Source organism: Rhinichthys klamathensis, unplaced genomic scaffold (assembly GCF_029890125.1).
Source record: "Rhinichthys klamathensis goyatoka isolate OS25496 unplaced genomic scaffold, OSU_Roscu_1.1 h1tg000605l_1, whole genome shotgun sequence".
Taxonomy (NCBI): domain Eukaryota; kingdom Metazoa; phylum Chordata; class Actinopteri; order Cypriniformes; family Leuciscidae; genus Rhinichthys; species Rhinichthys klamathensis.
The window spans coordinates 335,311-349,962 of NW_026607060.1; the positions used below are offsets into that span (position 1 = coordinate 335,311).

At 37.9% G+C, this 14,652-nt stretch overlaps 1 protein-coding gene across 1 annotated transcript in view; it reads left to right on the plus strand.

Moving 5' to 3' along the window:
• The first annotated feature begins 2,835 nt into the window (after positions 1–2,835).
• Positions 2,836–14,652, plus strand: part of cacng3b (calcium channel, voltage-dependent, gamma subunit 3b) — a 46,532-nt gene continuing 34,715 nt past the window's right edge. Inside the window, exon 1 of the mRNA XM_056240653.1 lies at positions 2,836–4,023. Within this exon, the coding sequence (XP_056096628.1) occupies positions 3,813–4,023 (211 nt within the window). The 5' untranslated portion in view covers positions 2,836–3,812. The remainder of the gene's footprint in view (positions 4,024–14,652) is intronic.

Sequence of the window (14,652 nt, forward strand, 5' to 3'; positions counted from 1 at the left end):
TACTTTTCCGGGATTTCTAGGCGCTGTATTTCATGTTGTGTTTTTATCCATCTTGATTTCTCACTTGTGTGCTTTTTCTGGACGAGAAACGGAGTGATCTGTGGCACTGTAGAGTCTCAAGATCGCCCAGTTAGACGTGAGTCAACATATTTTGTTGATCCTGGAACAACATTCCTGTCCTAAAATTTAGTCCAAACCATAACTACTCCTACACCTAACTCTACCAAAAAGTTACCCTTACAATCAGAGGGAAATGATAGGTGAATAACAGAAGCACACACTTCTTCTAAAACCCAACAAGTTAAGCCAACTCATTTCATTTGAGGAAACCGATTGCCTTAATTCATTTAAGTTTACAAAAAACAATAGATATGAGTACTCTGAACTTATTTTAATCGAGTCCACTAAAACAACAATATTTATTAATACACAATTAAACTTTACACTGCATTTAATACTGTATATAGCTGAAACTTCACTTTATTGAGTAACAACAGTGCATAATCCTGTTTGTAAACCTAAACTTGTCCCTCAAATCTGATTGATTGATTGATTGATTGAAATGTTGTTCCAGGATCAACAAAGAGGATGATCCAGGAACATGTTGCACTTGGTGAAATCAGGTTCTGCGAAAGCCCATTCAAGCACAGAAGACCAATGGCCAAGGTTAGGATTTGCGTTAAAGAATACAGAATTTTTTTTTTTTTTTTTTGCTCTGTTTCTTTTTTTCTATTTTTAACTTCAGAGTAACTCTAAAGACCTTGACAAGCTTGTTCCAAGGGGGTAATCCATCAGCCGGAAACTGAAGCTTCCCCTGGGGGCCGCCATTGTAGCAGACCATCACCTGCTGTTAGCATTCCATTGACTCCCATTCATTTTGGCGTCACTTTGACAGCGAATAACTTTACATCTGAGGCGTCCAAAGACTCCATTTGTCCATTATTTATTTCTAAAGAAACACGACAATGTATAAAAGGCTCCATTACTTTGTATTTTACCTTATGGCCCCGTAGAAGCCGTTTTTGTAAAAATAGGCTAACGATTGCATCATAACCACACGACTCTCTGTCGCACAGAGAAATTACCGTATAGACAGGAGGAGAAGCTCGCGGGCAATCGGGGGGACGTGGAGGCATAAAGTCAAGGGAGAAGCAAGCCCATAGTCATAAAGTTGCTCCTGCTGCTAGCTCATGGACAGCTCCTACTCACGCTCTCCGTCTCTGCAAGATTCGGAAGGGAATTATTCAGATTTATCTTGGCACAGCTACTAGAAGACTTACAACTGTCAGACAGGTTGCTCACGTCACATCTACGTCGTCCAGCTCAGTTTGAGCCTGCACAGTGCGCTCAGCCATCAGGAAGTGAGTGCTTCTAATTGGCTGTAAAAATATACAATCTACTCGACTTTACTACAAAAATATCGTTATTTGAATTCAGCCAAGAGGTCACGCCGTGACGTTTCGATCTTCGACTGGTCACATGTGTTCAAGTGATGCGAATTCTCAGCTAAGAGTGCACCAGACTTGAACTTGGGAACGCAGCGAAATGCAAAACTTCGCATGAGCTTCAGTTTCCGGTTTTATGCATTAAGCATCGTGCCGCACAAGTGCTGAAAAGTGAAGCCAAAGCGTGTCAATCGCCCCCTGGTGGCTGGTCCCAGTATAGGTCATAAAGCCCGCCTCCCCATAAAGTCTAATGGACGCGACGGAAACTAAACAATCAAATTACACTTCAAATAAATTTTTCATTTTTGTCTTTTTATGTAGTTCCTATCACGCTGATTAAAGTTTAAAGGTGCATTGCGCAACATTTCATGTTAAAAATACCCATTTTTCTAACCCATACATGCTTAAACAATTGCCTGATGGGCTGAATGAGCCCTTCTCTGATCACTACGATTGCCTCTATAATCCTGTACAATAAAATAAATAAGAGGGATTCGGGCCGGAACGTGAGACTGGGCGTGACGTCATGCACGTTCACGCTCCCCTGGCTATGTCTGGCAGGTTTGTGTATTCGCCGCCATTCTCCGTATTAGCAAAGACAATTCGAGCGACAAACCTTCAGTCAACTTTCGACAAAAGTAGAAGATGGATTCAGAGAGACCGGCTTGTAGTTCATAAACCCCAACGCAAACTCCACGCAAGACAAAGACAGTAAGGCAGTTCCGCTTGTCGCCAGAGGGGGGCATAGTTCTGCAAAAACTCAGAGAGGTGCGCAATGCACCTTTAAGTGTTCTTTTTTTTATATATATAAATTTGGTCTTGGTTAGTTATTTGATGCTATAAAAACGGGAATGTGACGTCATGATTGACAGCTTCTCTAAACGAAGTAGCCTATTACTGAGACACCAACGGATTTTTAGGGGGATTTTTGGGAGGAGATTGTAGCTTCAACTTTGATTTCTACATGTCCATAACTGTTTATTTCACACAGTAAATTGAAATTTTCCGTTTCTGCGGGAGTGAGGGCGGGACCTTGATATCGCGGCTTTAGCCTACTTCCTGCTCACTACTGCGCAGAAGCAGGTCCCAAATCTGCGCAAGATGTCAGCGCCATATTTGGAATTTGGTGGCTTCAGTTTTCATCAATCAAGTATCAATGGAACGAAAAGTGCAGTGTGACCGCCCATAAATTCAGAATAGCTAATCTGAATAAGAACCTTCTTTTTTTTTACACCCTATTCAAAAATAATTAAATAAAAAAAGCAAACAAAAAAAGGTCAATGGAAGTCGTGCAACTTTTAATTGTAGGCTACTGTCATCTTATCCCTAAGAATCCAAATTATCCAGTGATCTATAAAGCTCTACAGAATTGCCCATATGAAGGTCTCCGTGGAGGAAATCATCGAAAATGTCTGTGGCTCTTTAAAGACGATCCTGTTCTCCAGGGTCCGATTTTTCATGCATCGCTTCTTACCCATATCTTTGCATATGAAGGCCTTAAGTAGCACATTGGTTGAGCCAGGGGCGCTGTGCGGGGAGAAACTCCGAGATTAGACGAGAGGCTTCGTCCATTCAGCGCGGACAGCAGCAGCCAGCGCGCTCCCTCTGTGGGCGGTGTTTCAAACCAGCGGATTCGGGAGGAACGTGGGAGCTGTCATTGCTGTAAAACACATTTGCGGGCACCAGCATCACCGTTGACAGCAATTACAAGTGCTGGGATTATGTTCATTTAAACGACCACTTATTGACAGGGTGCCTTCATAACATGCTGCTCCATATGTAATCCAATGTATTTTTTTTTAATTCGTCAGATCTGAAGGGGAATTTTGGAGAGACAAGCTGATCATGAAGTGGGATATTTTACTCTTCTCTTGTCTTTTAGAGAAAAATACCGGATGCATCCGTTGAACGAAGGTATTTTCCGCTGGATTAACAATTGGGGACAGTATTTTTGATACTTAATCTCCGTGCATAAACACTGATCTATTGGCGTTTACGGGAAACAACGTTGTTTTTTATGAAGTCACAGGCGAAACATCGTGTCATTCGTTTAGCCTAGTACCTCAATTGCAAAATGCTGTGGTGCTGATGAGAGACCGTTCCTCAATAACAGTTTTTTTTCACAACCCAGAATGAGAAACAAATAGCTCTCCGCTTAAGCGATGAAAACACTGTGAGGCTTCTACTGAACTTGAGAAGCAGCAACAGCGACTGCAACAGTCTCGACACCCCAGAAATCAACACATAATAATGGTATGAGCTTCTGAAGTCGATTGGAGCATGGAGTCCGCACACCAGGCAGGCTAGGAGGTTTTGCGAGACACACTAAGAACCTTGTATTGACCCCCCATCCTGAAATGAGGCAAAATGTTGATGTGTGACAGAGGAGTCCAAATGCTCATCACTACAGTGGGCGCTTTCGCCGCGTTCAGCCTGATGACTATCGCTGTGGGAACGGACTATTGGCTGTACTCACGAGGAGTGTGCCGGGTCAAAAGTAATAACGAGAACGAGACGAGCAGGAAGAATGAGGAAGTCATGACCCATTCAGGGCTCTGGAGAACCTGCTGTCTGGAAGGTAAGACGTTTTGTGCAAGTCCAACTTGCTATCTATCTATCTATCTATCTATCTATCTATCTATCTATCTATCTATCTATCTATCTATCTATCTATCTATCTATCTATCTATCTATCTATCTATCTATCTAAAGATTCTAGTATAGACTATAGCTTTTCTAGTAGCCTATACACCACTGTTCATTCTATCACTGATGATTAAATTGAGTTTTATTTAATGTGACATACTGGAAGCACTACTAACCTCAATCTATCACCAGAATTTACTTTTATACTACAATATTTACAACTGTTAACTGCTGTTAACTACAACTGTATCCTGACTGTTTAAATGAATTGAAGGCTTTTTGAAGCTATTTTCCCACAGTCACAAATTGAGTCTTTTAAATAAGCAGCATGATGATTGCAACTGTCATATAACCAATAGATCAGGGCTAAAATGTCTAATTACTCGCTTGTCAATCCAAAATAAGATGGGCAGTCATATTGATTACCTTATATTGCAGTTCAATAAAATCACTTTATTCTACAAAGTATAAATCTCTCAGTATTGCAAGCTGTTGACACACACTGTAAAAACAAACCTATAGAATCTACCCAATAAAATTGAGGTAACAATTTGCACTCACTTTGTTTGGGTAGATTTCATCCCATATTTTTGAATAAAGTGTACCTACATTTAATGGCTATGACATACTAAACAAAATTAGGTAAAGTCTACCTAATATTTTTCAATACGATACACAGCTAATTACTGAGTAATAATTACTCTATTGTTAGCAGGCAAAAGTCCATCTACTTAATTTTTATTAATAATAATAAGTCAATAGAAATAATTAAACATTACTTATTCAGAGATGGTTAAATTTACCTAAAAATGGCCAGACACAGGATATCTCATGTATTACTTTTTATTGACCAAAAAACAAACATTTCAAACTAACAATGGAACTACAAAAGAGTCCTCTTACATTAATATGACTCACATTACATACAACTTCTTCAACACTGTCCATTTAAAAATAATGGGAAGTCAGAATATACATTAAAAGCAACAGTCTTAAATTTCTCACACATTTTGTTATTTCAAACACAAAGAAATACACAATTTGATGTAATGTGTGGTGGTGGATCTGAAATAAGAGCAGAGGCTGATCTCATTTACCTCAAAGGACTGACATGCTATATGGATACAAACAAACATTTAATTTTTTTATAAACTTAACACAAATTAATAAAAAATAACCATTATTCAACATTAAATTTTAAGCGACATACAACTTAATATCACTCACGTGATAACACTTTACAATAAGGTTTCATTAGTTAACATGGTTAAATGGTTAGTTCACCCAAAAATTAAAATTTTGTCATCACTTAGGCTACTCACCTTCATGTTGTTCCAAACCCATAAGAATTTCATTCACAAATAAAGATCTTTTTGATGAAATCTGAGATATTTCTGTCCCTCCATTTGCAGTCTACACAACTACTGTACCACTTTGAAGCTTCAAAAAGTTCATAAAGAGATCGTAAAAATGTTCTGAAGAAAGACAATCACTTGTGATGAACAGATTACATTTAGGCTTTTATTAACATTATTAACATTAATCAACTCCCACATCAGTTATGGTAAACGGAAGCTAAAACATGTTCCCTTGATCTGCGAGAACCAATGAGGTTAATTCTCGTGTTACACAGCATGTTTGAGCTTCAGCAAGAACCAATGAGCTTCTGTTTGTTCGCTGATCAATGTTTATGTGAATAAAAGCCTAAATGTAATATGTTTGTCATATAAAATGATTGTCTATCTTCAGACAATTTGAACTAAACCGCTTAATGTGTCAATGGAGGGAGAGAGAAATCTCTCAGATTTTATTAAAAATATCTTTATTTGTGTTCTGAAGATAAAAGAAGGTCTTACAGGTTTAAAACGACATGAATGTGAGTAATTTATGTCATAACTTTCATTTTTGGGTGAACTATCACTCTAACTACTTTAGTTAACATGAACGAAGAATGAACAACACTTCTACAGCATTTACCAATAAATTATTATAATAAAAAGTTGTAATTTTTAACATTAGTTAATGCACTGAGAACTAATATGAACAATGAATGACTGTAGATTAGTAAAGATTAATAAATACTGTATTGCTCATTAATAGTCCATCTTAATTAATGCATTAACTAATGCTAACAAATGAAACCTTATTGTAAAGTTTTACCACTTAGCCTACGTTATAAAACTTCTTCAACACTTCCCATTCAAAATAAACGCCTTCATGGGATGAAACATTCTATGGTTGAACTTATAATTCTTCTTGCACGGTCTTCAAATGTTTTCATGAAGATCTTTCTGTGGAAGAAAAAAAGTAAGACATTTTTTAATTATACATTTTTGATTAAAGATTTAATCAAGACATAAATTAACTGCATTTAGGCTTAAATCAATGTAAGCTTGCTTAAAAAACAACAAGACTGCTTTTACATGATGCACAATTACATCTGCATGATGCAAAATCAAAAGAGGAGAGCAGCAGTTAAAGTTAGGTGATATGCTAGCATAATATATGAACAATTTTGTGTACGTTAAATATTTGTAAAGGAGGATATGGATAACAAATTAAGCACATCGCGAAACCATGCATACGAAAAAAATTAACAAATTACCCAAATATATTAACACCAAACCGTTTTTGACATAGGGCCAACATTAAATGAAAGAACCCAACAGAAAGGCACACAATAATTATCATATCCGTCAATAATAAACAAAAACAAAAGTAGGCCTACTTTATAATTTGATCCCTTCTAACACACATATCATCATATAAATGCAAGGAAACCACATTAACGTTAACAGTTTTACTGCTTTTATTATTTTCTCTACGTTAACGTTACCCTGTCCTCAGAACGTCAACAGTCTCTCTCTGTAACTTACAGACGCATTGCGCGCTGCGACTCTGTTGTGTTCACTAATTTCAGCCATGTACATAACACTAATGGCATATGGAAGCGAATATTTTACTCATGAATGTAGATTTTTACTCGCATTTGCAGGTGTATAAGACCCTGTAACTTAGCTATCAACGCGAAATCGACCAACCTCAGACTAACGTTAACGTTAGATATATCATCAGCTATGGGTGTGGTGCCGAAAGGATAACAGAACACAGAAGCGAGCAAATTACAAATCTTTTGGTAAATTTTACTATTAAATAAGTTAACATTTGCGTTATATTATATCAACACGATAAACAACAACAAACAAACAAAATAAACTTACCTAGAGCTCAACACTTCGTCGTCTCGCTGGAAGACGTTGAATTTGAATTCCGTGATTCCCGCATGGACGTTGAAGTTGGCGCATGCGCAATTTGTGACCACTGAACTAATATAATGGGGTATGTTTTACTCATTCTTTTAAGGTTGCAGATATTACTTTTAATAAATAGGTAGTGTAGTTAGAATGTACTCATTTTTATATATTTTACTTGCAAACTAATATACTTAAGTAAAATATAACTGATTTGCACAGGTTGTATTTAACACCCTCCTGCATAATTTTTTACAGTGCAGAATACCTGGCTATTGCTGTTGGTGTCTGCCTGAGTGCAAGATTATTACCAATATTACCAAATATATTTATTCTCTCATGAAGCTGTGATCAGCCACACCGTTCTGTCAATCAAGGTGCTCTGAATGATAGTGAACAGCGTGTTGTACCACCTCGCACACAAAGCAGCTTTAAAGGGCTTTTTAAGGGGAAATAAAAGTCAATTCAAACTAGAAGCCCACAGCCTTACATAAGTACAGTGAGCTCAACAAAACACCCTATGGAGTTTAAAACATACCCTGTAATTCAAATGTACATCACATACCCCTAAAACATGATGATGACTTTTGCTTATCCTCTTCCTCTATTTTCTCCTTATCTTCCCTCTCTTTCCTTGCCTTTGTCCTCTGGATGGATTCATTCTAATTCCATGCAGTTTAGGTTTTGGCAGCCCTGACACTGCTTGACTGGGAGCGAAATAATGTACTTCATAATGTCTTTTCAAACTTTGATTAATCTCCTGCCCCAGGGAACGCAGAGAGGTGACATGACTGCAGTGTGATGGGAAGATCCTCATCTTTAATTGAAAGGGATGGGCGCAATCCAATAGATGTGACCATGGCAGATTACACAAATCCAGTGATTGACTTTTCAGTATTAATTTAATTGAAGTGTATGTCACTGTCACCCAGTGCACGGATACCCACTGCCCTATTTGATCCACTTTAAATCTCAAAAAGATTCTCATGATTTATTTGCTTAATATCAATGAGGGATTGATCCATCTAAGTAGAAACCTATCACTCTGAGTCATGGTCTATGCTTGTCTGGAAATAAATCTTTGAGGAAGGTAATAATGAGGCTTTCTGCTGGACAAGACTACATGACCAGCCTCTCTGAATATAACCTTCAAGTGTTGGGTTGGCTCTACAGCCGCTTACTACCTTCAGCATGTTTCTCCATGCATGACAGCTTTGCTTTGCCTGTTGATGTTATTCAAAATCATTATGGAACCGCCATTGACCATTTTTACTTTCTTAATGCACATTTCTGGTCTCATTGTGAATGATTCATCAGTGGCTTTTATTTCATAGAAAAAAATGTTTGATTTTGTAATCTTTAATCAAAATAATTATTTTTTTACTCTTTCTGGAAGCAACCTTTCTGTCATGCTGACATCATCTAGGCCAGGCAGCCTATTTGATCATGTTAACCAATAGCAAAATAGGTATTTAGACGCATTTTAGCGATTCTTTCTGGTATGAAACACCCACTTTTCACATTACAATAGTATTTCTTACTCAGAAAGGTGTTAAATTCTGAAATAATAAGGGTTGTGAATGCCAATTCAGATGGCTTTTTAATATTTATCTTCACTTACTGTTCTTAAAGGGGTCATATAATGGTACATGCACTTTTACAAGTTGATTGTACTGATATGTGTGTTGGCAGTGCCGGTACACAACCATCATACAATGATACAAATCCATCCAGTGTTTTTGTTTTAATCTCCTTATATGTTTTCCCCTGCCTCAAATCGAGCCGTTTTCGACGCCCCTCCCACGACTGTTGATTGACAGCAGTGTTTCAACACAGACCCGCCCTGAGCGAGCTGTCAACATAGTCCGTCATTGTTGATACGCTGGAGCAGAATGGCGTCTAAGTGACTGTGGTGTTCTGTTCTTGGGTGTAATAACGAACACAGCAGTCATTTTGATGTTCCTAAATCCGAACCGCTGAAGACGCAGTGGCTGAGTTTTGTTTTCGAAGGGAATATTCCCCACGAGCAATGTCAATGCGTTCATGTTTGAATCATTTCCCACCAGACTGCTTTATTAACGAGGGTCAGGTTTTGCTAAGAAGCTGCTCCTGAAAAAAGAATCGGTACCAACTAACTTATTTATGTTCCCTCTGCACCTCCAGAAGAAGTGTGTAAAGTTTTATTAACCTTTATATTAATCTTTGCAAATCGCGAAAAAAAGTTTTTCATGACCATTAGTTGTAACGTCAATCTGTCAATGAACTAACGTATACATCAGTAAACACATAGCGTTCGTATCTCACTATTCTACCCTGCCAGTGCATACAAAGATAGATCTAAGTGACATTACGTTAACCAACCATTCAGAAACGTCCTGTTCGAGCCTTAATTGTCGAACTTCTTTGCGGCCGTCATCTTGTTCCGGGTCCGACTCCGGTTCAAACTGATACGGTTGCACAGATGTGTCCTCAGAGACTCCCGCTGCCATTCTTTCTCCAGAATATACCCTCAACTGTTGTCAAGGCAACACTCCACGTGCGTTGTGTCAAAACGCCTGCAGAACAGAGGGGCGGAGTGAGATAAGCTCACTATCATTTAAAGGCATATGCACTGAAACGGCGTGCTGAAAACAGAGCTGTTTTTGACCAGGTAAAATTAGTGTTTTCTTAAAATACTAATGAGAATTTTTAATAAAAGTATATTACAAAGTTTTCATTTAGACCCTAAAGATTCATATTAACTTGTACAAAAATGGCATTATATGACCCCTTTAAAAGATTTGGCCTCTTTGTGAATATTGGTCTTGTGTTTGTGATAGTGCAACCAAAAATTAAAAGTTCTCTCATCATTTACTCACCCTCATGACGTTCTTCAGCTGAACACAAAATAAGATATTTTGTAGAAGAACTTTGTTTTTGAGCATGCAATGAAAGTCAGTGTGGTCTAAAACAACGTTGGACCCCTTGGACTTTCATTGACTGGACAAAAAACACTGGGGCATTTCTCAAAATATCTTCTTTTGTGTTCCACCGAGAAAGTCATACAAGTTTGAAACGACATGCGGGTGAGTAAATGATGACATAACTTTCATTTTTGGGTGAACTACCCTCTGATGTTGATAGTTTGGATGCTTATAATTTTAGGCGAAAGCATCAAGGGAGACGTTTCCACTTTGAAAAACTCTGTACTACAGGTGTAGGATTGGAAGTGCATTTGTTGAATAGCTATGATTGAGACATTAGTGTTAAGTAGGGAGTGTAAGTTGATGTTTGTTTGTGTTTTCAGTAGTCTGTCAGGTCATGCTATCTTTCTCTTCAGCCTCCTTACATGTCCAGCAGCCATATGTGTTAAACGCTCTAGGAGGAGTTCATCAAGTGCAGCTCTGTGTGCCAATGTAAATGATTGTCTCTGCAGGAGGCCAAAACAGCAAGTACTGATCGAGACTTCCTGGAAAAGCTGTGAACTGAAGTGCGACTTGAATTTGATGGGCCATAAGATTCACTTAAGTTCATGATTCCTACCACGTAATTACAGTTTAAATGCCAAAGGCTGAAGGTACAGTCATATATTTATAGCAAACAGCATATCAGACTATTAGAATTCATATGAATAATATGAATCGGCGTGAGGATGTGATTCACTGCACACTGTTCCAATTTTCATTGAAACAGTTACCAAAAGGCATGACTTTATTAACCCTCGTGTTCTTTGGAAATTACACTTGGAAATAAACTATACATATATTTTATGTATGGGTTCACATGTTTGGGGTCAGTGAGGTTTCTTTATTTTTATTATTTATAATCAAGTATGCATTAAATTGACCGTAAGTGACAGTAAAGACATTTATAATGTTACAAAAGATTTATATTTCAAATAAATGTTCTTTTGAACTTTCTATTCATCAAAGAATCCTGGAAAAATAGAATCACGGTTTTCACAAAAATATTAAACAGCACACAACCATTTTCAACACTGATGATAATAAGAATAAATGTTTCTTGAACATCAAATCATCATATTAGAATTATTTCTGAAGGATCATGTGGCAATGAAGACTGGATTAATGATGCTGAAAATACAGCTTTGACATCACAGGGAATAAATTACATTTTAAAGTATATTCAAAAAGAATTTTAAATTGTAATAATATTTCACAATATAACTCTTTTTTTTTTACTGAATTTTTTATTAAATAAATGCAGTCTTTCAAAACGTTAAAAATTCTTATTGACCCCAAACTATTTTTAACAGTAGTGTATGCCTAAAAATTATAGTAATTTCCAAATTAACCTTTCAGAATTACTTTCATGTGCTCCATAGTCAAATCAAAAACAAAACAATTCACAACTGTATGTGTACAATTTCAGAAAATCCATTACATCTAATCATGGTTTATATTTTGGGTCTGTGAGACCAAAACAGAAGTGATGTAACATTTTTCATTGAGGAACATTTTTCAAAGTTGAATTTGTGTTTATGATCAATTCTCATAAGATAGGAAAAGTCACAAATTATCAACCTGATACTCGAATATATTAAGTATATTTTTCAAGCTATTAAAAAGGCCTTGAGGCCTCCCAAACAGAACATGAGGGTTAAATATATGGCGTGTTGCATCACATGTCATCATAGGAAGGCACATTAGCGGTTATGTACGTAATAATAAGGGAATGCTCCGGTGGAATTCAACACGGGTTCATTTGCTGAATGGAGGTGTAAGATTAATGCAGTACGTCCTCAAGTGCAGGTGGATCTCAGGGGAACAGTTTGGCCTTGCCCAGGATAAATGATGACCTGGGAACTGAGGTGGGGAGGGAAGGGGGAGAGAGAGGCAAAGCAGGGAGTGATGAAGAGGGACTCTTCCTTCCAAGTGTGCACCCAAGCAAAGCCTGTCTCATACACTCTCATCACGCACACACATCTCCTTGGAAACCAGCCGCTCCCGTCTGCGATATAGGCCCACTGCTCTATCTCCATACCTTCCCCCATCCTCAACCCTGTTTCCCATCCTCCTCCTCCTCCTCCTCCTCCTCCCCTTGTTCACCAAGGCTTTGGAAATACGGAAAGCATGAGATGCTGCTCGGCCATCACACGGCATCTCAAACATGTGTCAAACATGCATGGGGAGATGCGCACGCACCAGTGCACATATCCTCAAACGGACAATGAGATTGGCTCGTTGGGATGTGAACATACTGTACCTCATAACCACTTACACTGCCACTCGGGACACTCGGCAGGCATGGGGTCCTGTGTTTTTGCCTTTTTAATGTGCACTAAAGGTGCGAGTGAGGGCTGTTAGACTAGGAACAAAAGGTTGGGCTAAAACACATGGCTACGGTGGACTTCATTTATTATTGCACTAGTAATGGAAGAAACTTGTCAGCACTTTGCAGTACATTGTGGAAATACACTTTTTATCTATACGCTAGCAGAATTTTTTTTGGGTGGCAATTTAAATGAGCAGGAGAAATTAATAATGAATGTTTCTTTGTGTTAAAGCCCAGTCAGTATAACAGTCAGATATGCTTTCACCATTTTCATTTAGTGCCTCTAACATGAGCTCCTATCTTTGTGTAAAGACTTATGGGGGACGTGTGAAGAAAATTCCTGATTTTAAATGACAACAACTAAGCAGCCTATACTTTCTGGTGAAGTATGTAAGCGATAATGCACTCCGCCCCAAGTTGGGGTTTATTTTTTTGCAATAATGACCAACTGGCTGTACATTAATATGACCACTGGTCAAATAAATAAATATGTGGGCATTAAATATTGATTTGAGTTGAAATTTTTGTAGAATTTTACTTGTAAATTATCTTAAAGCTTTTCGATTTAGTTCATCAAAATGTACAAAACAATCGTTTAAAAGTATATACAGTGTTGGCTATTAGGAAATCTCTGACTGCTGTGAATGACCAATCAGAATGAAGTATTCCAAAGAGCACTGGGTCTCATACACTAATAATTCTGTGGATTATGTAGAAGAAAAGTTTCTGTCTAATTCACAACATGTGTGTATGCACATGAATTTGTTCTTAACCACGTTCTAATGGTACAATTTAAATAAGCAAATTGCACCCAAAATTATTTGCATTGTTCGTATAAAACATGCCCAAACCATGTCCATATAAGGGCTTTCCACACAACCTACATATGGCACTATAAAGACGTGCTCCTTGAGCAAGATCCTCAAGCAATGCCAAGCAAACCAGTTCAAACACAATAAACACTTTTTATACAGACCCAGATTACAGATTTCTCAATCGCCAGCGGTTTTATGCAAAGGAATCTCACACCCCAAGTGCCTTTTCTCATTTACCTTTTCTTACTTTTTTACTATATATATATATATATATATATATATAAATCACATACTATGGATGGCCCTATAAATGTTGTGTGTGTTTATATATATATATATATATATATATATATATATATATATATATATACACTTAATATTAATAGGGCCACCCATAGTGATGTGGTTTCAGTTGTTCCTACGTTTTTTTTTCTCGTAAATTTAGAATATATTTGACTGTGAAAGTTATTGATGAATCATGATGTGAGACCCATTGTCTATTCCATAGTCTATGGCAGATGGAAACTCAGGAACCTTGCATGTTCCTTACTGTTTTCAGAGTGTAAAGCATTGAACGAATTGCTGAAAATACAGCGTGCCCACCATGCACTTTGACTATTATGTTTAAGAGCAGAATTTTTGCACTTTGTATAGGCTGGGCTTCTGAAACCATGCAACGTTTAGCAACCGATGTATTAATATCTAACACCATGCAAAATCAATACAATATTGATGCTAGTTTATCCCTCCGTGACAGTGTGTTGATTTGATGTGGTGGGTACATGGCGTCCTGTGAAGCCGGCAGGAGAATGTGGACCATAGTGAGTCACTGCTGTTCCAGGCTCCTGCCTGTGATGCTGCCTCTGCCCCTGGCTGCGATGACCTTTGTGAGGCAAATTACTCTTGATAGATCCTCTAACAGCATTGGTTAAGCTTGCAAAAATAGCTCCCTGCGTCTCCTCCCCATCTCAGAGGCTCAGCGACCAGAGATAACACGGCCGACCCCCACTCCTGTGGGTCTGAGCCTGAGCTATAGGAAGTGAGGTTGCGGTGTGAACCCGTCACTCTGGTCTGCATTCATACGGGGCTGCGTCAAATTTTGTGAGAATGCGTTTTGGGTTAACTTTAATAATTACCCTTTCAAAAGCTGCACAATCCGTCATGCATTAGTCTCAAAGGTAGCAGAACACTGATCAAAGACTGGTGACACGTAACTGGGTT